Source organism: Haplochromis burtoni, unplaced genomic scaffold (genome assembly GCF_018398535.1).
Source record: "Haplochromis burtoni strain Fernald_Lab_line unplaced genomic scaffold, NCSU_Asbu1 Contig_446, whole genome shotgun sequence".
NCBI classification, from domain to species: domain Eukaryota; kingdom Metazoa; phylum Chordata; class Actinopteri; order Cichliformes; family Cichlidae; genus Haplochromis; species Haplochromis burtoni.
Genome location: NW_024582807.1, coordinates 303,700 through 327,882, shown reverse-complemented (window position 1 = coordinate 327,882; position 24,183 = coordinate 303,700). Strand labels below are relative to the sequence as shown.

At 45.4% G+C, this 24,183-nt stretch overlaps 2 protein-coding genes across 4 annotated transcripts; both read left to right on the top strand.

The window, feature by feature from the left end:
* The first annotated feature begins 267 nt into the window (after window positions 1-267).
* gpn2 (GPN-loop GTPase 2) lies at window positions 268-5,136 on the top strand. Its single transcript, XM_005945196.3, has 5 exons — window positions 268-1,272; window positions 1,430-1,586; window positions 1,866-2,026; window positions 3,508-3,638; window positions 3,827-5,136. Exons 1-5 carry the CDS (start codon window positions 853-855, stop codon window positions 3,897-3,899), a joined length of 942 nt encoding a protein of 313 aa, XP_005945258.1. The 5' UTR covers window positions 268-852; the 3' UTR covers window positions 3,900-5,136.
* Window positions 5,137-6,610: 1,474 nt separating this feature from the next.
* arid1aa (AT rich interactive domain 1Aa (SWI-like)) lies at window positions 6,611-23,737 on the top strand. 3 transcript variants are annotated; one of them, XM_005945197.3, is made up of 20 exons: window positions 6,611-7,872; window positions 10,191-10,409; window positions 10,499-11,098; window positions 11,205-11,300; window positions 13,003-13,243; window positions 14,137-14,226; window positions 14,312-14,482; window positions 15,052-15,385; window positions 15,528-15,673; window positions 15,783-15,868; window positions 15,986-16,195; window positions 16,306-16,510; window positions 16,689-16,824; window positions 16,921-17,090; window positions 17,178-17,388; window positions 18,211-18,336; window positions 19,011-19,104; window positions 19,330-20,173; window positions 20,333-20,463; window positions 20,551-23,737. In XM_005945197.3, the coding sequence occupies exons 1-20, from the start codon at window positions 6,958-6,960 to the stop codon at window positions 22,405-22,407; spliced, it is 6,882 nt and encodes a 2,293-aa protein (XP_005945259.1). In that variant the 5' UTR covers window positions 6,611-6,957; the 3' UTR covers window positions 22,408-23,737. The 3 variants fall into 3 exon arrangements, with proteins under 3 accessions (XP_005945259.1, XP_014196489.1, XP_014196490.1); XM_014341003.2 differs by having other exon boundaries at window positions 16,671-16,824; XM_014341004.2 differs by lacking the exon at window positions 6,611-7,872 and adding an exon at window positions 7,880-8,197 and having other exon boundaries at window positions 16,671-16,824.
* Window positions 23,738-24,183: the final 446 nt, after the last annotated feature.

Genomic DNA, 24,183 nt, shown 5'->3' with positions numbered 1-24,183 from the left:
TTATTATATATATATAGATATAATATATATAGATATATAGATATATAGATATAGATAGATATATTATATATAATAGATAGTGATTACTAATATATACTATAGATTTATGCATAATTATTTACATCGCACACTGTCATATCAATGATATATAGATATAGATATATAGATAATATATATATATATATATATATATATATATATATATATATATATATATATATATATATATATATATACGTTGAAATCCTTTTTTCATGTGATTAGTGTCTCTAATTTTTAATCTCACACAAAATCTAGTTTTCCTATATTAACTATACACATGTGTATGAATTGTACCAAGCTATTAATGACGGAATAATGTGGTGTTTGAGCAAGGATGAGATGATTTAGAAAAAAATGTAGTCTGAAATTAGTCCTGCACGTTGCGCCATGTTAACAACCGGCTTTTATTTTGACACGCCAGTTACGTAACTTGGATATACTTCCGAGTAGCGTTAGCATGTGTTAGCGACTTCCATACGCATGTAAATATAGCATCAGCAAACGGTAAATATCAGTCAGTATTGCTGTAATTTACAGTAAAAGTCCACATTATATTAAGGACCTGCACATATGTCTTGAGTAGACTTACGATTTATCGTACATTAACATTTAAATAGCTACTTTGTACAAGTCTTGTCTGGCCGGAGTGGATGGCAGGTCCAGGATTATTTAGTGTTTAATGAGTTTTTAATGTAGTTGGTGGAAGAAAAACTGAACTCTTGATACCAAATCCGGTGACCCTGCCAGCCAACACCCCAGTTGGTACCCTGCACAGGACATCCTAGCACCATCTAATGCGAGTCTGAAGCCATGTCCAAGCAGACACAAGCGAAGCCCTCCCTGCGTTTCGGTCAGGTGGTTATTGGGCCCCCGGGTTCGGGGAAAACCACCTACTGCCAAGGGATGCAAGAGTTTCTGACTCACCTGGGACGCAAGGTGGTGGTTGTGAACATGGATCCAGCCAATGAAGGGATACCTTATTCCTGTGCGGTAGATATCTCAGAGCTGGTGACTTTGGACGATGTCATGGAAGGTTTAAAGCTGGGGCCCAATGGTGGACTTCTCTACTGCATGGAATACGTCGAAGCAAATCTGGACTGGTTGGAGGAGAAGCTGAAACAGTACAGTGACTGCTACTTCTTGTTTGACTGTCCTGGACAGGTGGAGCTCTACACCCACCAGAACTCAGTGAAGAATATCTTTTCACAGCTGGCCAAGTGGAATTTCAGGGTGAGCTTCATCATTAGATAATTATTGTATGTCTGCTGAGCCTTCACAGCTCCTACCTTACCCACACAGCCATCATGTAGACACAGCTCTAACACAACAAGGTGAATTTATATTAACATCACAAGATGAATTTTAGGGCTGATGTCCTCTCTTTTAGCTCACAGCGGTGCACCTCGTGGACTCGCATTACTGTGCTGATCCAGCCAAGTTCATTTCAGTGCTGTGCACCTCGCTGTCTACGATGCTGCATGTCGAGCTTCCCCATGTCAACGTTCTCTCCAAGATGGACTTGATGGAGCAGTATGGCAAGCTGGGTGAGTTAATAAGGGTTTGCTTTAAACAGATTTTACAGGCTGTAGTCAGAGATTATCTGATGAATCGCATTGATTTGTGCTGGATAAATGTTCTAAGACAGTGAGATTAAGACATTAAAGGTCTTTTTAGAAATCATATTTCTTTGTTTCCCTTCTAAGAAAGTAGGATGAAAGAAAAAAAACTATACCGGCATTGATTGCCAGCTGAGTTGTTGAATTTCACAACTGGTTGCTTTTCATCATCATCCTTGGTAACATTTGTCTTGTACTCTTTTCCAGCCTTCAACCTTGACTTCTACACAGAGGTCATGGACCTGACCTATCTTCTCGATCACTTGGCTGCAGACCCCTTCTTTAAAAAATTCCGCCACCTAAATGAAAAGTTGGCAGAGGTCGTACAAGATTACAGCCTTGTGTCCTTTGTCCCTCTCAATGTACAGGTACCAGCGCTGCTTTTTGGTATTAACTGCAAAAGAAGAGCCAGTAATGTCTGTTTAACTCCCAGTAAATTAGAATATGCTTTGGTGAATTAAATAAATAAAATAAGCTGCTTTCACACATGAAGTTCTGGCAGTTTGGGGAGAATCTAGTAGTGATAATTTCCACAGGTGTCCTTTCTCAGAGTCTCAGTCTGTTCAGATGTGCTTGCCTGCTTTATTCACACATGCCAACATCACACGGGCTTTGTACTGGGGAGTTTGTTGGTTAAAGACCAGTGGAATGTATAATACATTGCTCTAATGTTGAGTGACTAACAGGGGGGTGGCACTGTCGCCTCACAGCAAAAAGGCTCCTGGTTCCAACCTGACGGCCAGCTGGAGCCTTTCAGTGTGCAGTTTGCATGTTCTCTTTGTGCTCACGTGGGCTCTCTCTGGGTACTCCAGCTTGCTCCCACAGTCCAAAGATCTACACGTTAGGTTAAACTGGCTATATAGTGTGAGTGATTGTCTGTCTCTGTGTCAGGGACTGGGGACCTGTCCGGGATGTACCCCATCCAGTGATAGTAGTAGTAGTATTTATTTATTGCAGCCCTGACACAACCATGAATTGGATTAGTGGTTAAGAGAGTGTGTGGATGGATGGATGGATGGATGGATGGGTTCAGTTTGTGTGGACCACTAACAGGTCTAGAGAGTACACATAAAAACAAATGCCATGTCTTGCCAGTGAACTCGACAAATTTTCATTGTTATTACTTAATTAATGTATCTGCATCATGCTTCTGTGAGATGTTGAGTGCAAAACAAGAGTTCTTTACTTTCTTCTGAAGTAGTCATAAAGCATCCATACTGACCAGACGTCGCGGTTCGTTTCCCTTAAAAAGTCACATGCCTCATATTTCATTATTTGAACCGTTAAATCATAAATCGCTTTTAGCGTTTCAAATTGAAGGTTGGATCAATTTTGTGCAGATGGATTGGGGGAGAGGGCTGTCTGCACTCTGCACTCGTTCCCTGACATCGCTTCTTTATAAAGAGTGATTTGATCCTGTGTGTGCACAGAGACAGGAGTCTAGACCTTGTGCCATCACTGCATGTGGCACCAGCAAGTTATGCGTGAGGCAGGTTGGCACAAATGCTTTGTACATGTTCTTAGTTTAAGCAGCCATTAGTTACCTTGGTTACCCACTTATGGTGGTAAAGCAGCCAAAAATAAAAGAGCTTTTGACTTTGAGAAAGAGCTGCAAAGTGTTAGAGGTCAGCGAAGTTTGAGGATTTATTGCTTTGCATGTGCGTGCTGCTTATGTCATTATGACAACACCTTATAACACACAAAGAAGAATCTGAAAAATCTGTGCTCACACATTTTCAAACAGGCTTTGTCATCCTCTTTCTAAAGTGAATCTCACTTGAGGGGATCAGTGGGTAGTTTCTCTTTGTGAGAAAGCCCCGGATCAAGCACTTCTCTTTTCGGTTTCCAGGACAAAGAGAGCATGATTCAGGTCTTACGAGCAGTGGACAAGGCCAACGGCTACTGCTTTGGAGACCTGGAGGAGAGGAATCTGCAGGCCATGATGTCAGCTGCTGTGGGGGCAGACTTCCAGTTCAACTCGTATCCTTTCCTGATCGTCGTGGTGACTCACAGTGACTCATCTGGTTTGATGCCAAATATAAAGATTTACAGGAGGTGTCTGAAAAGCACAAGTGTTTACAGTTTTATTGAGAGGATTTCTTACGCCAAGAAATAACAGCCAATTTATGTGTAGTTTGTCAGGTTTTCCTTAACATTTAACCAACCAGTACTCTCGGGGTGCAAGAGAGGTATGTTGAAACCAGTGGAAAGACTGTGGAAGAGGAAATGATGGAGCTGTAAATGGAAAAGCTCAAATAACAGGACGAAAGCGGTCACCCCTTCAGCAGCAGTATACGAAGGGGGTCCTGGGAACATCCATCTCACTTGGCCTGAATTCTTCTCAGCCTCTCTGCAGAAGCAGTGGAGACATGGGAACTAAATGTGGGTGCTGTAGATGCTTCACGGTCGCACCACACCTCATGAAAGAATCACAGTGACGAAGACTAAAGGGAGCAAATGTGTGGGCTGAGTAATCTTTTTTTTTTTTTTTTTTTGTAATGTTTTGTAGGCAAAAAAGAAATGTCTTCCTTACAAATGCATAAAAAATAAAGTCATTCAGTTTCATTTTTGTTTGAGTTTGATACATGCTTGGGAGCCCATGTTTTGCCTTGTAGCCCTGATACGATCGTCGAGCTGAAACAACAACGTGACTGTAATGAATATGGCCATTTATTCTTATTATGGGTGCAAAAATGAAATGTTTTGCGTGAATAATGGCAGATACACACAAACTGGAATGACGAGGAAGATGTCTGATAAAGCCTGCATGCATAAAAACATGACACGCAGTGGAATATAATCTCCAGAGCCTCAGCTGCCTCCTGACAGTTGCACGATTTTCTGGTGAAAAGGGAAGTTTTGAGCAGTGTTTTAGGGTAAAGGAAAAGGTGGATAATCCTATAAACATTTATAAGACAACTGCATATTATCCAGAGATGATTCTTTTATGACAAAGACTGAAATGGTTCAATAAAGCCCTTAAGTAAGGCATCATAAATAGTTGAGTCCTTGTATATATGGATCTGCTGTTTCACCAGCAGATGGCACATGTGCTCGCAAATGCTTCTCCCTGATCCACAAAAGTCTGCTCCAAGTCTTTCAACCAGCCAGAGCCGAAAAAATTAAGTCAGGCGGGGAGAGGAAGCCACATTAAATCTGTGTTTCTGCACAACTGGCCCTGTGTCTGGTCTCTAGGATGGAAGATCCTCTTGTCTTTCGAAATACAACTAAAACTTCTCCCTATTGACTACCCCTGACTTTGCTGTCCTACTCCCAGTTCACTCTCCCCAGCTCAACATCCCACATTTAAAAAAAAAAAAATCGTAACCCTGCCAACTTAAAAAGGAGCCCATAGACGCTGGTTTTAACACGGGGGGCCTCGGTGTGCCAGCGCTTTCGTGCAAAGTTGGAATTCAGACTGAAATAAAGCGTGATCCACTTTGAGAGCTCGCGCTGGTGTGGGAAATCGCATTAACCCTGTGTGGTGTGACGTGGCTCTGAAATTATATGTGTACAGTCCTTCCTTGCAAAGCTCTGTGTCTAAGTGTATGTGGTCTTTGTTGTGTGTGTGTGTGTGTGTGTGTGTGTGTGTGTGTGTGTGTGCGTGTGGTTGGTGCACTTAGGGGGTGTTAGTCAGGCCAGAATGTTAAATTGTGTTTCGATGTTAGTACATCGTGTTCAAGTTGCCGTCTGTGGTACTCCTGTGCCCCACCCCCTCCTCTCTCTAAGCCCCCTAAGAGGTAGATCGTGTGTTGTTTGGTGTGAAAGAGAGAGCAAGAGACAGTTTGCGTGTGTGTCGAGAGTGAGAACAGAAACCGAAAGGCAATGTCGTCCCATTTACAGCCCGATTCTGAACTGTAATCAATACACAGTCCGAACTATTAAATGCCTCGTAAACCGTCTAATAAATTCGCATTTAATTATTACTACCAAAAAAAACCCAAAACCACAAAAACTCCCTCAGCCTCGCACACACTCTTTTCATTACCATCCTACCCCTGCTCAACACTGTGCGCAAACACCCTGTGTGTGCCAAAAAAAACATGTCTGCTTCATTTGACTGAGCAGAGGACGAACGTTTTTCTAACGCTCGTTTTTCTAACTGTTTGGGAGACTTTGAAACTGTCCATGCATCCTCTTTCTGATAGATGAGGTCTGCCTGATTTTTTCCCCCTTCCTCCCTCCTCTGAACGGTGTAGTTCAATGTTAGTGGGGTGAGAGAGGGAAGCTGGAGCCTGCGCGCCCATCCCCCCACACTCGGCAGAGAGTGTTTCTGCTGGAGTGAGAGACAGACAGAGAGGAGAGAGGGGGTGGTAGAAGAGAGCAGAGCAGAGCAAAGCAGGCAGGGGAGGGAATAAGGGAATGTGCATTGGTAGTCTCGTTTGCTGCAAGGCTTCCTCCTTCTGCTGTGGAAAAACCTGTGCGTGCGCTGCCTTTCGCTCTCGCCTAAATACCACTCAGAAACACTGTTCGGGGGGAACACAATAACGCCAAGAGCACAAAGGCACATTTAAACGAGCTGAATGTTACAGCTTTTTGCTTTTAAAGTCTAAAAATATAACTGGGTGTGTGGAAGGCAGGCTAAATGAATGCAGTGCAAAGTTTGCAGCATTTATGTATCCTGCTGTGCGTAATAACGCCCTTTACGCGCGCAGCTGTGGCACCCACATTTATGCAAATACTTGGAAAAATTATATATATTTTTTACGCATTAATTAGTTTTCCCGGGTACTGATGAGTCCACGAAACCCTCAAACGTATTCACCAAGCCTACAGCCCGTGATCTATATACAGCCTCTTGATTGGCGGCTGGTTTAAAGTGCATTGTTTATGAGTTTGGGCGACTCTCGTCGTGTGCAGAAAATATTCCACCTATGGTGGGGAGAAGGGAAAAAAGATAGAGAGACAACGTGAGGTTTTCTGAAGACAAAAAATCCAGTCCGCGCTGTGACAGCTCCACTCCGCGTTTTGCGGCCATCTGTGCGGCTCAGTAAAATGGCTGTATCTAGCGGAGCCTCGTGTTGGTTGGGTTCGCTCCCTGCCTCTACCCGGGCTCAGTAACACAACTCCCACAACAATTTCTGTCGCTTTTTTTACGCATTGTATGGAGCCTCCATCATTTCTCTAACCCATTTACGGAACCGGAACCGGGAGGATGGAGGCCGGATTCGGTCCGGTATGAGGGGTGGGAATGCATCGGCAAAAGGATAAATGGTTCTAAACAATTATTTATATTCAATGCTAGCTTTTGATTGTGACTGACTCGCCGAGAGAGGGAGAGAGAGGTGGGGGGTGTATCATGGCCGCTCAGGTCGCCAGCGCCGCCACTCTTAACACTAGTCCGCCGTCCGAACTCAAAAAGCCGGATCGAGACGCCAAGGACGAGTCGGGTCCGGGAGAGAAGCAGCCAGACAAAAAGCAACCGGGCTTGGACGGCGGATCGCCGGGAAGGGGGGATCTGCAGGACGGGGCCGACGGTGGAAATGTAGGGGGAGGAGGAGAACCTGAGATGAAGAACGGGAATGGGAACCCGCCCAGGGCTAACAATAATACCCAGAATGACTCTGTCGGACCGGAGGGAAATAACCACCCCGGTTTGGTGCATCACCACGGCGCGGCTTTTCCTCCACCTTCGTACGGATACAGTCAGCACTACGGTCGGGCCCCTTTTCATCAACATGGCGGACAACAAAGCCCTGGCATGGCAGCTGCTGCGGGTCCGGTCGTGCAGTCGAGCAACATGATGGACCCTTATCAACATAATTCACACGACCATGGCTTTTCAAACCACCAGTTCAACAATTATAACCCATTCCCGAACAGGACTCCGTATCCCAGCCAAGCGTACGCCATGAACTCCCCTCGCAGCGCCCAGGCGCCGACAGCTGGGGGGCAACCAGCTAAGCAGCAGCCACCAGCGGGAGGACCCACGGCAATGGCTGGATCTTACAGTAATCAGAGATATAACATTGGAAACCCTCAACCTACATCCACACCGACACTCAACAAGCTCCTAACCTCCCCCAGCTCAACGCGGGGATATCCAAACTATCCGTCTAGCGACTATAGTAGCCAAGAAGGAGCTAGCAAGGGACCAGCAGACATGGGCAGTAGCGGTCAGTATGGAGGGAGCAATCCGGCTTGGCAACAAAGGAGCCATCACCCATCGCCTATGAGCCCTGGAAGTGCTGGGCAGCCGTTAGCAAGAACCCAGGTAAAAGCCATTTTAACAGGAACAAGGCACGAGCTTTAGCACGTCTCCTTCCCTTCTCCTAGCTAGTTCACAACGTAGCAGGCCAGCCATTGTCTGATACTAGTTCGCAAAGACTCTAAAATGGCTGCCTCTTGTGTGTAATTTTTTTCTTTTCACCACACCATTAAATAAGAGTTGTTTTAACGTATTTATAAAGCTGGCTAGCAACAAAGAAGCGTCGCTCGAGGCGGATATAAGTTGTTGAAACGTTGTAAAGGACGGTTCAGGGGAAGCCAAGAAGGCCCGACTTTGAAAAGGGGGCGAAAATAGTCGCTGAAGAGCAACGGTTCGTTTTTTCTCTCATAGCTTTGCTTCTCCTTTTACGTGCTGAATTTACAATGAATTTTTGCTGCGAACACATCCGTGTGATGGTGCACAGCTACAGTAACGTGTTCTTATACGTGTGAGTTTGTGGCGGTTGCTCATACCTTCGTGTTTGTGTTGTTTTCTTGTGCGATAAACTGTATTTCGGTGGCCATGACGGAAGGAATGCGTTTCGTGTCGAGCAGTTGGTTAAAATGGCTCATGTTGGTCTTGTTTAAATTGCGTAAATATCACAGTTTGCTCGCTGGGGAAAGGTTAAACTGTTAGTTTGGGTCATATATTGATTAAAAAAAGAATTTCCCCGTGCTGAAAAGCCGCTCGGCTTCCCCGCATGCACGCCGCCTGTAAACAATCATCCCTGCTTTTTATGAGTGACTTGAATGCAGTCAGCAGATTGCAGTTTGCACTGGGATTTGAATTGTGGAGGTAAAATCCTACTGTCAAAGCCAGGAGATAGTTGGTCTTGGGTTGACATGCTAGCTGAAATCTGATTGGCTCCTCATCCGCTGCTCATGGCCATTTATAATTACATGTGATGCAAGGCAACAGTTGCTGATAAGAGCACATAGCATTAACTCATCACAGGGTCACCAGAGATTTTATTTTTTTGCTGCTTCTCTCCTCCTCTAAGCTCCACTTCTTACTTGCAAAATAAATCCACAGTTGGAGCAGCTCGCACCTGAATGATGTGTGGATTTGTAGTTTTGCTCCCATCATTTGCTAATATTGACCAAAAATGCGAAATGTGTTGCTGTGGGCTCTGGGTGCAGCTTGTTACACCAAAAAGGGGTGTAAGTAGTTTGTTTTAGTGTTTGAATGTAATTCAGCCACTAGTAACACAGTAAAGTTGACATCATGGGTAAATGGGCTCTTATTTACTGATATACCATATTTTATAAAATTCTCGAGCTAATGCAATAAACACATGGTTGTTTTTTTAATACACACACAGTAGAATAAAAGACAAATTTGAGCTTTCCCCACGAGGGTGTGTATGCGCTCTTTGCTGCTGTGTCTGGCGTGCCACACAAGTTTAACTGCAGAAAATTTCCCCCCAATCCTCCCCCGAAGCCAATCAGAAGGCAGTCCAGCATCTCTCACCCGCCAAGGGAGTTTCCTCTCTGTCTTATGCAGATTAGCCATGTGCTACTCTTATTTACTTGATTATCTTGGATGTGCAAAGGGTCACGCTTTTTATTTTTGTTTGTTATTTGGACAGAGGAGTTGCCATTGAGTTGAGGATGCTCTTGTTGGCAAGGTGCGCTTGTGGGGATTCACCCAAAGTAGCTCATGTGTCTACATGTATTTGTTTAAGCAGATCATCTTGGGGTGCCTAATTTTTATCATGTGACACAGTTTTGATGGAGCGTGAGTAAAGATCCAGAATGTGACCTTTATTTCCAGCTTTTTTTTAAAAACTGAATGTGCCAGGTTATAGACTATGTACAGCTATACACAGTTTTTACTCTCCACAGCTGTTGTGAAGTTACTTCCTTCATTTCTTGTGTCATTCATCCAGAGCCAAACTGCCTTCAATGAAGGGTGGAAGGGGGGGCTACTTGGAACAGACTCAAAACAGGAGCACAGCTGGGATATGTTTAAGATTGGGCAGACTGCCCTCCATTCGAAAGTATATATATTCTGTTGACTTCCGAAACTATGGCAAAGCGAGGTGAAAAAAAATCAGGGTAATGACCGTGGGAAATAAGGTGGGGGGAAAAACACAGCTTGCCTGTTTGCTGGAGTTTCTTTTTCTTTTCTTTTTTTTTTCTTTTCAGGTATGGAAATGTAAGACTCTGCAGTCGAGTATTTTACAGCTGTAATAGTACAATTATCTGTGTGAGGACACTTGCTTGAAACTTGTAGGATTTGATGACTTGATTTCCTGTGTTGTGCTGTTATCATCTGATTTTTTTTATTTTTTTTATTTTGCTCTCTGTTCTTGCCATGTCCAGCCTCCTGGTTCCATGGACCCGATGGGAAAAATGAGGGGTCAGCCATATGGAACAAGCGGCCCATACAGTCAGCAGTCACAGCAAGGGCCTTCAGCCGGTCCACAACCAGGGCCTGGTTACCCTGGACAGGGTTATGCCCCGCCAGGTCCCCAGAGATATCCAGTGGGAATGCAAGGCCGGACCTCTGGAGGCATGGGGGCCATGCCGTATGGTCCACAGGTATTATCTTTCATTCTGGATCTTCAGTTCAGATCTCTCATTACTGTTGGTGTGTTTGAGGCCTTAGTGTGTTTGTATATTCTGTTTAGATGGGATCTTATGGCCAGCAGGGAGCAGGAGGCTATGGCTCTCAGGGCCAGGCACCTTATTATGGCCAACCAAGCCAGGCTCCTCACCCAAGTCAGCAACAAACCCCATATTCACAGCCTCCACCTGGACAACCTGGCGGCCAGTCACCATATCCAGGTCAACCCCATCCTCCTCAGACTTCTACTCCACACACCCAGGGAGGGCCACCTTATCAGCAGCCCCACATGCCCCCACAGTCCCAGGGGCCACTGCCAGGCCCATCCCAAGGGCCCCCACAGTCACAGCCCCCTTATTCTCAAGCTTCAGCCCCACAGTCTGGCCAGTCTCCCTACACCCAGCAGCAGGGTCCTCCCAGTCAGGCCCAGCAGCAGCCCAACTCCCAGTCTAACCCTGGATCGCAAGGCCAGTCCAGCTACCCAGGATCAATACAGGGGCCCCAGCAGCCACCCTCACAGCAACAGCAATCACAGTCTCATCCACAGCAGCCACCAGGACACAGCCAGCACCCACAAGGGCAGCCTGCAGGTTACCCCCAGAACCCTCAACAGCAGCAAGCACAACAGTCACCTTATCAGCGCTTTCCTCCTCCTCCTCCGCAGGTACCAATCTCAGTCTTGGCTCATATTCATCTTGGTTAATGAGTTTTCTCTATGTGGTTCTGTATCTCTGGCAGTATACTTAAGCGCACGTTCTTTTGTTTATCAGGAGGTATCCCAGGACTCATTTCAGTCCAATGCGCCTCCATCCACTCAGCCTAAATCTGGTCCAGAGGACGGTCAAGGCCGCCCCTCCAGCCTTCCGGTCAGTTATGCTTCTTATAACACCGCCGGGGCATTGCTTTTTCACAGTTTTCCATCAGATATTTTTTCCTTGCCACTTTATTATATTTATCATGCTAGTTTTCAAAAACACGGCAGTTTATGGCACATTGCATTTAAAATTCATTTCGTATTATTGATGATAATGTAAAAATTTTCCTTTGCTCTGGCTGCTGCGCGTGCTGCTGTTCTTCAGTTGTTGAGACACAGCTCCATGGCTGATGCTTTTTGGAAAAGGGTGCTGTGCAAATGAGACGAGAAATCTGACAATCGAGCACTTGCACAGATGAAATGGCTGAACCGAGACAATTCGAAAACATGTTTTTAGTCTGCTTCCATGCGTATTCTGTTTTTGTTTGGGCTGTGAAGGCAAATGGACCAAACCCACTGTTTGTTTTTTTTTTGTTTTTTTTTAGTGCGAATTCAAAAGTTATGTAAAAAAAACCCCACCTGTGATGGTTCTTGAACTGTTAAGACCGCTTTCTAATCGATGCATTTCCATCTAAAACTGAAAACATTTCAGTACTGGACCTTTTTTTGCGTGCAGTCCTCTTCTTTGCACACGATCGATTTCCAGCCTATAGTAACAACCTCTGGATGGTATTCCCGTTATTTCTTTTGAGCTCTTTTGTGCAACCAGAGAGCATTAAAGTGCACACTGACCTGCTGCCATTCAGCAGAATTTGATTTACCTTTGCGAGCCCTGATGATGCAGGATGACGTCACCTAAACGATGCAGTGAGTTACCAGTCTGAAAGACTTGATGTTATGCAGACTTGTCCTGTGTTAAAAAACAAAAACAAAAAAACTGTGAATACGAACCTGACTGTAACTAAAATGCAGCTCTCCGGTCATCCGTCCGGATCAAACTTCCAGGTTTGTAAATGCCCTTCATCTGAACTGAATCTTGGCTGTTTGTTTGTGTATTGAAATCACATGGCAGAGCTGGCGCTGCACGCTGACTCGGCTTGCATCCTACAAACCTTGGTAACCATGACAACCCCCGGCACTAATGCGCACTCACTTTTTCTTTGAAAAAGATAAATAAGGACAAAGGCCTCCGGGTGTGTGTGTGTGTGTGTGTGTGTATTTGTATCTCTGCCACTCATGTCTTAACAGCAGAAGGATGAAATTGCAGCGTACTGATACTACAGCTAATGTACGAAGTAAACATTACAATACTGTAAACCAGAGGCTCCGTTGACTTGGCTCAAATAAGCATAGGGACACACATTGGATAACAATTAAACATGCTTGCAGGACGCAATGAAAATATTAGCGTAAAGAGAAATCACTTCAGTTCTTTATCAGCATTTAATCTAGTCTAAGCTTGCAGAGTGTCTGATATGTGCTGCCACATACGTCACTGACTGAAAACACATTGCGCTGGAATCGATTTAAATAGCAGCACAGACCCATTGCAGTCATTCGCCTCTAGATTCCTTAGTGCTCTTATTAAATTTTTGTGGGTTGTTTTGATTCTTTTTAGGACGCTGTAGGCCAGATGTGGCGGTATTTTGCCCAAAAGTTGAGAGGACTCAAGAGAAAGGAGCATCTGTGTCAAAATGCACAAACTGTCATATTTTTTTATTTATTTATTTTTTGCCCTGCTAAATTTTCCTGTCTCTCTGCAGTGCAGTTCTTTTACTCCTTGTTCTTTCTTTTCTCCCTGTATGTGTTCTCAGGACCTGTCGGGGTCCATCGATGACCTGCCTACCGGTACAGAGGGCACCCTGAGTCCCGGCGTGAGCACGTCAGGGGTGTCGAGCAGCCAGGGCGAGCAGAGCAACCCTGCTCAGTCGCCCTTCTCTCCTCACACATCTCCACACCTGCCAGGCATCCGAGGGCCTTCACCTTCCCCGGCCGGTTCCCCTGCCAGCGCCAGCACATCCCGCACAGGACCGCTGTCACCTGCCAACATGCCAGGTGGGCCTTCACAGTGAAATTGGGCATATGATTATTAGCGGGCCTCTTACATGTCTGATCGTGACAGCGATGCCAGATTACTGACCAGTGCTGCTTAAATTATTAGAGAAGCTGTTGGTTTTTGCATATTTTTGGGAGATTACATTTACCTTTTTGGTGAATTTTGTTTGAAACCCTCTTTGCCATTTTTGGAAATGTTTCCCAAGCCTCGCTGAAGCTATATGTCCTATATTTGGACCCGACAGTAAATGGAAACATTATCGATGGCCTGCAATTGCACATTTCCTCAAAACTCAGCCTGCTGTGTTTAGTTTCCTCGGGCACCTCAGGATCTTTGCTGCACACTAAAATATTATTTTTGTTTGGTTGTTCACGAAGCATAAATGTGTGTGTGTGTTTGGCATGGTCTGCATATTTAGAATTGTGCACCTTCTAAAGTTTAGCCTGTAAATATGCTCTCTGCTGTTCTGTGAGGGCTGATTTTTGTCTCAGAGTTTGACAAATTTTTTGCTGAAAGTGTAAAGTTTTTCTCACCCCCCCATTAAGAGTCTGAATGGATTTATAACCTCAGAACTAGATCAGAAGGCTTTTCTGGGCCCATAATGGGCAACAAGCAGTGTAGAATCTTGAAGCAGTGGGAGACATTTTTGTATTCTGTGGTTCGACCCAAATACATCAGTGTTATTTTCTCTTACGATCCAGTTCTGAATCTCTGTGGTGGAAGAGGTGTTAATGCCATTTTTAAGAATGTCTAGTAGTGCAAAAGAGTTTATAGTTTTATGCATCTTTAAGAATGGAAATCACCCTTTGTCCTCAAATTGGAATAAACTTAGCAACTACTCGTTGCTCCTTCCCTGAGCTCTCACCAATTTAACTTAATTATTACTGTTTAGGGACCCAAATGCCTCCCAGACCGTCAAGTGTGCAGTCAGATGGGAGCCTACACCCTACAATGAGCCAGTCTCCTATGGCCCAGGACAGAGGTATGTTGCCAGCTGAAGTCTGCTTTGAGATTAACATGTTGAGTGTTTGCCGTGGCATCTGAGCCTTTGTCTTTGTCTCTTTTAGGGTTTATGCAGAGAAACCCTCAGATGCCCCCTTATGGCTCCCCCCAGTCAGCCTCTGCACTGTCACCACGCCAGTCCTCTGGGGGACAGATGCACCCTGGGATGGGCCCATATCAGCAGAACAACTCTATGGGAGGCTACGGGCAGCAGGGAGGACAATATGGCCCTCAAGGTTTAAACTTTTGGATTGGGTTATCTTTAAGAGAGGCTGTTTTTTTTTTGTTTTTTTTTTTAATTCTTTGAAATACTGCTAAGACAACTGTCTTCTAAAAATTGATTATATTAAGCCTAAATATTGCTTAATAAAGGCTTTCCACTCCATTTACAACCTGTCTAAAAAGTTTGCTGTTTACAATGTATCAGAGAATCCTTAGGAATATATCTCCCTGCCTCATGAATACCATGCTATCGCTGGTCCCTCCCTCTGACTGTGTTGCAGCTATTTATAGCTGTGAAGCAGAGAGTCAGCTGACGTAGCAGAGCCTCCTGTCAGTAGAGCTGAAACTGTGACAAAGGCTTGTTGCTCAGGCTGCATAGTGCACTCTCTCTCTCTCTGTACTAGCAGTCTGTAAGGAAAAGTCTGCCTCACGCACTCTTTAACAAAAGACTACTTTGAATTATAAAAACCAAGAAACTTCTGGGTGCTGCAGTGAGATTTTTGTTTTTTCAGAGTTCTGTTCAGTTGCAACCATGTGATTTACTTGAGCCTTTTTTTTTCCCATCTTATCATTCCCATCTTAGGTTATCCTCGGCAACCTAGCTATGGCAACATGCCTAATGCCAGCTACCCTGGGACTGGCATGGGCTCAATAAATCCCATGGCAAGCCAGGGTGGAGGTCCTCCATATGCTGGCATGCCTCCAGGAAGGATGCCTCCTAATCAAATGGGGGCACGGCCCTATGGCCCCAACATGGGTCCCAATATGGGGCCTAGCATGGGTCCAAACATGCCTCCCAACATGGGCAATATGCCGCCCCAGGTGAGCTCAGGAATGTGTCCTCCACCAGGAATGAACAGAAAGCCCCCGGATCCCTCAGCCATGCAACACCCTGCCACAAACTCCATGCACAACAGGTTGGTTACCAGTGGATCCTCAACTACCTGCATTTATTCACCAGGCACAAGTCTGCTGGTTATCACTCATGTCTAAATATGAAGTAGCTGCACAGTGCCTCATCCCATTTGCACATAAGATGACATATTTCTCTCTCTCCAGGATGTCTGGGTACCCCAACATGTCTCCAGGCATGATGGGCTCTGGCCCGCCTTACGGCCCTCCAATGAACAGTATGCCTGGAATGATGAACACTCCAGGTGGATCACCCTACCCTATGGGGCCAAACATGGCCAATAACACAAGTGGTAAGTTGTACTGGCATAACCTCATAACTTAATGTTGTTCTTTTTTTTCTGTTTGTTTTCTCTTACGCGGATGCTTCATAGCTAATTCATTCCCCACCATTGTTTCTAGGCATGGCCTCTAGTCCAGAAATGAACAATAAGATGAATAACAAGGTAGATGGGAGTGTGACGCCCAAGCCAGAATCCAAATCGAAGGTAACCCCTCTATTAAATATAATTACTATTTTTACAAGTCTTTTAAAATCTGTGCACCTCACCTCATGTCCTTTGTCATTTTGAAAATTGGTTTCTTCCTCCTCTCACACTAAACAGAAGTCCAACTCTTCCACCACAACCAGTGAAAAGATAACACATCTGTACGACTTAGGACCAGAGCCAGAGAGGAAGATGTGGGTGGACCGTTATTTGGCCTTTATTGAAGAGAAGGCTATGGGCATGACCAACCTGCCTGCTGTAGGACGCAAACCTCTCGACCTCTTTCGGCTGTACATGTCTGTTAAAGAGATCGGAGGCATGATGCAGGTTAATATGGAAGTTTTAAACAACATGAATCCCAGAGTAAATGTTTTGCTTTGTCTTTGTTGAATCCTTTCCTAATATCCCTGTATTTTGTGTATGTGTGTGTATCTCAGGTGAATAAGAATAAGAAATGGCGTGATCTGGCCACTTCCTTGAATGTGGGTACATCCAGCAGTGCTGCTAGTTCTTTAAAGAAACAGTACATCCAGTGTCTGTATGCCTTTGAGTGCAAAATTGAGCGTGGTGAAGACCCCCCACCTGAGATCTTTACAGACAACAAAAAGAATCAAGCTGCTAAGGTCCAGCCCCCCTCTCCAGGTGAGAGCTGTGCTCATGTAACCTTTTCTGATGAGCGTACCTTTTCAATAATCAACCCCTTTGAACTTTAAAACTGACAAAAATGCCCGACTTGCTCTTTTGCAGTGTTATTAAAGCCATGTACCATATCTATCTGTTCCTCTCTTATTTCAAACTGAAGCGTCCCTCTGCTCCACAGCTGGGTCAGGCTCTCTGCAGGGTCCTCAGACTCCTCAATCTACCAGCAGCTCCATGGCTGAGGGGGGAGACTTAAAACCCCCTACTCCGGCCTCGACTCCTCATGCCCAAATGCCCCCCATGCCGCCCGGGTCCAGGTGACTCTCGTTTAAGATTTTAACTGAAGAATCTTTGCTTTCAAGAGTCATTAACATTAGTTATACTAATCCTTCTTCCTTTTGCCTCTTTCCTAGGAGCAGCGTTAACCTGCAGGACCCCTTCTCTGACGGAAGCGATCCTGCATTTCCCCGGAAGAACATGACGCCCAACTCCAACTATCAGTCTGGCATGAACACGCCTGACATGCAAGGTCGAATGGGCCCGTACGAACCAAACAAAGACCCCTTTAGTAACATTCGAAAAGGTGGGAACACTGAATAGTGTTGTTAGTCTCAGCTAATTAACCAGTTACACATTTCTAAATGCTTTGTAACTCTAAATATATTTCCAGTTGGGGAGCAGTTTCTACCTGCTAACCCGGGTCCCAACAGCGGGATGGGTGATCAATCACAGCAGCCGCCACAACAACAACAACCACCACCACAACAACCGCAACAGCAGCAGCAGCAACCTCCATTCAACAGGGGACCGCCTGGGGCCATGGGCACAATGCCAATGGGGCCCAGACAGCAGTATCCTTATGGACCAGGCTACGACAGGAGGTAAGGCAGAATTTTAATGGTCCTTCAACACAGCTGGTAAAAACAAGTACTTTCATGATTAATCAAACCACAAATGTCCCCATTCACCTCAAAGAAATTGTCTAATGACTGAGTTGAATACATTTGATATTTAAGAAACTGGCTAGCTTCTTACACACTTAATTAAGCTCTTAGGTTATTTTAATGCTGCCGTTGATTCACATGTTCATATGGTGACAAGAATGAAATGTATCCCTAAAACAAGTGTAATACGAGTAAACACGAGACGTTGTACAGTCTCCACGGGCAATCCTTTTCCCCACGATTGTATTAGATTTTGAATTTTTTATTTTAAATTAGTGATACTGCACACTTGCATGGTGGGACCAATATTTTTTATTTATGCAGTAGCTACTTTGACAGTGACGGTAGTAGTTCATCTTCTGCCTGGAGAAACATTTTAGCGCTAATGTGGGTATACAGGTGTCATAACCTATTGTAGTAACAGCAAAACGCTTTCCATCAGCAGTGTCTCACTTTCCTTCCCTGGGAATTTTCCTGGTTTGTTAGTTCTTGTATGTGGAGTACTGGCATTTTTGGATTACAGTGTTCCGTCTGAGCCTTTTTTAGTTGCATTTGTCACTTTTGTTACCATTTTCCTATCAAACTGGATGTTTAAAGTAGGCTATTCAAGATATACTTCCTCGCTGTTAGCAGTCATACACTGAGAGCCACTTATAAAATGTCTTGACCTTGTGCTTTGTAACATTTCCTATGAGTTTTTTCTTTTCTTTTTTGGATGATCTAGCATAATCTCTACGTGTATTGTTCCACTTTTCCCAGGTCGGAGCAAGGAATGGGCCCAGAAGGCAACATGGGATCTGGTGTTCCTCAGCCAAACCCGATGATGCCTGCCAACGCCGACACGGGGATGTATTCGCCAAATCGCTTCCCACCACAGCAGCCACGGTCAGTTCACAAAGCACTTCGTGGCTGGCAGCCTTTTAGATTTTCAAACTACTGTCAATTGGAAGTCATTCTTCATATATAACAAATCTGCTGTTTTAGTAAAACTTGAATAACCTTCAACTCTCCAGTCTCGTTACAAAGCCAGTCCACAGCGTCATGAGACACTGTATTTTGATATAACTTCTATATTTGTCATTTTGACAGCGGTATTGCTTCATTAATGTAATTTTTTTTTCATCTTTGAGTAAATATTCACTTGGCATTTACTGCTCTTTAGTTTAAGCTTTATCTTGTGTGAATATGAATGTTATACAGTTGCATTGATTTAAATGTATTTTGTCTTAATCCAACACAAATTCTCTGCTGGCTGGTATTTTTCACCAAGTAGTGAGCCATGCAGTTAACAAACACATGCTTGACATAATAATACAGTAAATGTTTTATAGAAAAATGGATCATGTTGAAGCACCAAAGAGGAGTATAAAGGATATTAAGTATAATGTAATTCACTGTGACACGATCAGAGGAATCTACAGCTAAATGCCCTTTGGGTGTGCATTCATCGACGTATGCTGACACATATCAGTGGGGCTTGTTGTAACTTGGTGAGAGATGCATAAGATTTTCATGGTCAAACTGAACAGGCACTTGTTTTTTTATTTTTATTTTTGCAGGCATGATTCCTATGGTAATCAGTATCCTGGACAGGGAACGCCCCCTACTGGCTCTTACCCAAATCAGCAGCCTGGAATGTACACACAGCAACCGGTAAATGATCCATCTGCACTACACCAACTCCCAGTGTTCTTAGTGTGTATAGGTCAAACAATGTGAAGGTTATAACTTTTACTTGTGTATTTTTTTTGTTTTTTTGTCCTTGATGGCGCTCCTGTCATTTTTTTTACATTTTTGTGAATGACTTTATTCATTTTGCAGTTTGCTTTAAATGGTAAATGATAAATGTGTCTGTCTGCACTTTTGTATTTTCTGTAGAGTTACAAGCGTCCAGGGGAAGGCGGTTACCCACCATCAAAACGTCACGAGACTGACTACAGTGGACCCTTCCCTGGCGGACAGCAGCCACCGCAGCAACCGCAACAGCAAGGAGGCGCCTCTGCACCCTCTTCAGGACAGCAGGAGCCATACAATCAGTACAGCAGCAGCGGGCCCTACCCTGGCGCCGATCGCCGTCCACCCGGCCCCAGCAGTCAGTTCCCGTTTCCCTTTGGTCGTGAACGGATGCAGGGGACAACTGGGCCCAATTCGCAACCTAACATGCCCCCTCAGATGATGCAGTCAGGCCCTCCTGAGGGTCCTCAGGGAGGCATGTGGCAGGGACCTCGAGATATGAACTATCAGAACTACCCCAGCCGACAGGGTGGCCCTGGGGGTCCTCCCCAGGGACCTGGTTACCCCGGCATGAACCGGGCAGAGGAGATGATGCCGTCAGAACAACGGATGAATCACGATGGCCAGTGGGGGGGTCAGATGGGCCCTCGGCAGCCTCCTTACGGTCCAGCCGGGCCTGGCACACCTATGCCTCGCTCGGTACAGTCCAACTACCAGCCCCCTCAGGGGGTGCAGAACCACATTCCACAGGTGCCGAGCCCAGCATCCATGCCCCGCCCCATAGAGAGCAGGACATCGCCTAGCAAGTCTCCCTTTATGCATGGAATGAAGATGCAGAAGGCTGGTCCCCCAGTGCCTGCATCCCACATAGTGCCCCCTCCAGTGCAGTCACCTCTAATAAGGCGAGACATGCCTTTTCCGCCAGGCTCTGTAGAAGCTACCCTTCCTGTCCTGAAGCCACGTCGAAGACTCACCATGAAAGATATTGGTATGAAAAGAAATTCTAGAACTTAAAAGCAGCTTATTACCCTTTATTGTTCACAGTAGTGTTTAATACTGCAGCTGTCCTCAGTTGTAAGTTATTGATCAGAGAGTAGTGGTATTCATTAATTTCTTTATTTTTTTTTTCTTGATTTTTCTCTTTTAGGAACCCCAGAGGCCTGGAGAGTTATGATGTCATTAAAGTCCGGTTTATTGGCTGAAAGCACGTGGGCCTTAGATACTATCAATATACTTCTCTATGACGACAATAGTATTTCCACCTTCGATCTCAACACGGTGAGATTCAGTATTGAGCCCTAATAATGTTTGTAGCAGTTTGCATGGTGATCATTTCTAATATTTTTCTTTATATTGTTTCTTCAGTTGCCTGGTCTATTAGAGTTGGTGGTTGAGTATTTCCGACGCTGCCTCATTGAAATCTTTGGCATCCTGCGGGAGTATGAGGTCGGCGACCCTGGCCAGAGAACACTACTTGATCCTGAGACCTTGAAACGAGACTGGAATGGCACAGAGGAAGAGGAACCACGGGTGGATGATATGGAACAAGAGGATGAAGATGACGATGAAGAGGAAGAACGAGAAACGGAGGGGTCATCTCATGTCAAAGAGGAGGAAGATCAAAAGCAGTGCTCTCACGGTCAGGATGAGAAGAGCAAGGGTTCATCATCTGAGCAGACGGGCTCGTTACACACCCCAACTGCCCACGAGAGACCCAAGCAGGCGAGCAAGTTTGACAAGTTTCCCCTGAAGTTGGTACGAAAGAAAGACCCATTTGCCGCAGCCCAGGCAAATAATCATGGCAAAATTCAAGAGTTTGACAGTGGCTTACTTCACTGGAGCGCAGGAGGGGGAGACTCAACAGAACACATCCAGACCCACTTTGAGCCACGAAAAGACTTCTTGGAACCACGCGAACGAATACCTGTGCCACCGGTTTTACTAAGGCGGAGAGTCCTAGAAGAAGAGATACGGGAAAATGGTTTGCCTGCCGAGGAGGAGAGAAGGAAGCCTCAAGACGAAGAAGAAATGCCAAAAGAGACCTCCTCTTCAGAAAGATCAGCAGTCTCAGAGAAGTCCAGCTCCTTGCTTGGCAGCGAGGAGGAGAGGAAGACAGATTGTGACTCCAAGACGGTTGAGAATGGCTCAAAAAGTCACCTAGAGAATAATAGACCCATTCCCTCTTCTGGCAGTTTCTTTACCCAGCAGGCACAGCAGAACGGCACCATCCTGGAGGACGAGCCTCACAGTAAGGATGAGGGGCCGCTCGTTGCACTGACTAACTGGCAGGATTCTTTAGCCCGGCGCTGCATTTGCGTCTCAAATATTGTCCGCAGCCTCTCCTTCGTTCCAGGCAATGACCACGAGATGTCCAAGCATTCAGGACTGCTGCTTATACTGGGCCGACTAATCCTGCTCCACCACCGGCACCCGGAGCGCAAACAGGCCCCGCTCACCTACGAAAAGGATGAGGATTCGGATGAGGGCGTGGGCCAAAGGGACGAATGGTGGTGGGACTGCTTGGAGCTGCTGAGGGAGAACACACTGGTCACTTTGGCAAATATTTCAGGCCAGCTGGACCTCTCCATCTACTCCGAAAGCATCTGCTTGCCTCTGTTGGACGGCCTCCTTCACTGGGCTGTGTGCCCCTCAGCAGAAGCCCAGGACCCTTTCCCCACTCTGGGACCCCACGGTTCTTTGTCACCTCAGAGACTTGTCCTGGAAACGCTCAGTAAACTAAGCATCCAAGACAACAATGTGGACCTCATCTTGGCCACTCCACCATTCAGTCGGTTGGAGAAGCTTTACGGGAACCTGGTGCGGCTAATTGGAGACAGGAAGGTTGCGGTCTGTAGGGAGATGGCCGTAGTTCTACTAGCCAACCTGGCCCAGGGTGACACTCTGGCAGCCCGAGCAATCGCTGTTCAGAAGGGCAGCGTGGGCAACCTGCTGGGCTTTCTGGAGGACAGTCTGGCTGCCACACAGCTGCAACAGAGCCAGAGCTCTCTGCTACACCTACAAGGGATGCCCTTTGAACCCACGAGCCCGGACATGATGCGGCGAGCAGCCCGGGCCCTGCACGCCTTAGCTAAGGTGGAGGAGAACCACTCAGAGTTCACACTACACGAGTCCCGACTCCTCGACCTTTCAGTGTCTCCCCTCATGAACTCGCTGGTTTCTCATGTTATCTGTGATGTACTCTTTCTGATCGGCCAGTCATGACAGCTGGAGGGAGCCGTGGCTCCACTTCTTGGGGGTTTTGTCCCCAGTCCCCCTCCTTCCTGGTAACCTTGGCTTATGTGTGTGTAACAGGGCAAAGAAAGTTCAAGTGACTGTCTGTATTTTAATTTATGAAAATCCTTCAGATTCCATTTTCCGTGCCTCCCCATCCTGGGCCAGCCTCACTCGAGGAGACGGAGGGGCAGGGCGGGGTTAATCACGGAGCGGTGGTGGATCTACAAATCGGAGAGATGCCGACAAAGTGACACTACTTGCAAAGAAAATGCCCACTGGATGACACAGAGCAAAGCACCACGGTTGGGAGACTGTGCTGCACTCGGGTGGGGCGGGCAGGGGGGGAAAGTACTTTTTAATAAATAATAAATAGCTGAAAAAACAAAAACTGTAACCAAAGTTGCTGTCTCGTTTACAGTGAGTTTGGGAGACACAGTGTGCCCTAGCTCTCCCCTCGAGGGCACAATGAGTCTGTGACTGGTTGATGTTCAGAGGTGAAGCAGACTGATTAAGTGGCCTACTGGTTATAGTTGCTGTAGTTGGATTCTCACCAGTCAGCCCGACAGTAGACAAAGTGCTGTCAATAGACACCTTCACCGGGGAGGCCTGTGCAGTGTGCAGTAGATTGTAGGACATTTTCTGTACCGTACTGCTCTTGAGTGTAAGCATTCTGTAACACACGTTTCCACACAGAAGCTGGCGATGCAGCTCCTCAAGAGTTTCGAGGTCAATTTAGTTTGGTGTTAAAACAGAAAATGGCTTTCTTCCCCAAAGTATCAAGAACCTACAACACCCTTACCTCCTCTTATCCCTTGATTGTATGAATACCCTTATGAAAAGAAATCACCTCTTAGGACTGGTTTTCAACTTCAGATACAGCTTTGCTGTGGTGTATATATAATGTTGTACATTATACTTCCTTTCTGTGTCTGTCTCTCTCGCTCTCTCTCTGTGTCACTATTCTCACACTTGTTTATTGGCGCGGGACGGAGGCTGACGTGAGTTTGGTCCGTGACCTTCGGTCCTCTCCGATAAGACCCACATCTCTGGTCTCTCCACAGCTCCGTAGTATGGCAGACATGGCTCAGACCTGTTATCTCCTGGTACAATGAAAATAAACTAGATGAAGAACACGTTTGAATTTTCTCCAGTCATGGATTCTGCATATTTGTATTTCAGACTATGTAGCTAAGACATCGTGTAAATTCCTCCCTTTCCCTTTTTTGGCTCAATGAATATCATTTATTCAGTATGAAATCTTTATACTATATGTTCCACGTGGTAAGAATAAATGTACATTAAATCTTCGTAAGCTGTTTGATGGTTTTGTTCTTTTGCAATAACGACCTTCTTTTGGGGGGGAATGAATGAATTCACACGGCACTGTTTAGAGATGCTCTTTAAACCACATGTTCAAGATTATCTGCTCAATAAATGCTTCACTTATATTTAAAGACTCCTAAAACTCCTTAAAAAGGTGTTACAACATGAATCTCACTTTACATACACACAGCTCACTTTTATCTGAAGTGGGGAAGATGAGTTAAACATTTTGTCAGATAGATTTTTACTAAACATTTAGTCCCTGGGATATCTTAATATGAGATTAAGATGTCACATCTCAGTTTTTCTACATGATGAATTTATACAATTACAAAAAGTTCTGGTAGCTCACTGTCCAGACTGTCCTGTATTCAGTTTTTGTTTAATCACAGAAAACTTTTTTTGTTTTTAAACTGAAATTTCTATAGTAGAGAGTGAAAA

What these genes read in the sequence shown, in the direction of transcription:
- arid1aa (XM_014341003.2), top strand. Translation starts at nt 6,958, where the DNA reads ATGGCCGCTCAGGTCGCCAGCGCCGCCACTCTTAACACTAGTCCGCCG. An exon ending in AGCCAGAATCCAAATCGAAG is followed by an intron (nt 15,869 to 15,985) that starts GTAACCCCTCTA and finishes CACACTAAACAG; the next exon opens with AAGTCCAACTCTTCCACCAC. An exon ending in CCCATGCCGCCCGGGTCCAG is followed by an intron (nt 16,825 to 16,920) that starts GTGACTCTCGTT and finishes CCTCTTTCCTAG; the next exon opens with GAGCAGCGTTAACCTGCAGG.
- gpn2 (XM_005945196.3), top strand. Translation starts at nt 853, where the DNA reads ATGTCCAAGCAGACACAAGCGAAGCCCTCCCTGCGTTTCGGTCAGGTG. An exon ending in TGGCCAAGTGGAATTTCAGG is followed by an intron (nt 1,273 to 1,429) that starts GTGAGCTTCATC and finishes CCTCTCTTTTAG; the next exon opens with CTCACAGCGGTGCACCTCGT. An exon ending in GCAGACTTCCAGTTCAACTC is followed by an intron (nt 3,639 to 3,826) that starts GTATCCTTTCCT and finishes TTAACCAACCAG; the next exon opens with TACTCTCGGGGTGCAAGAGA.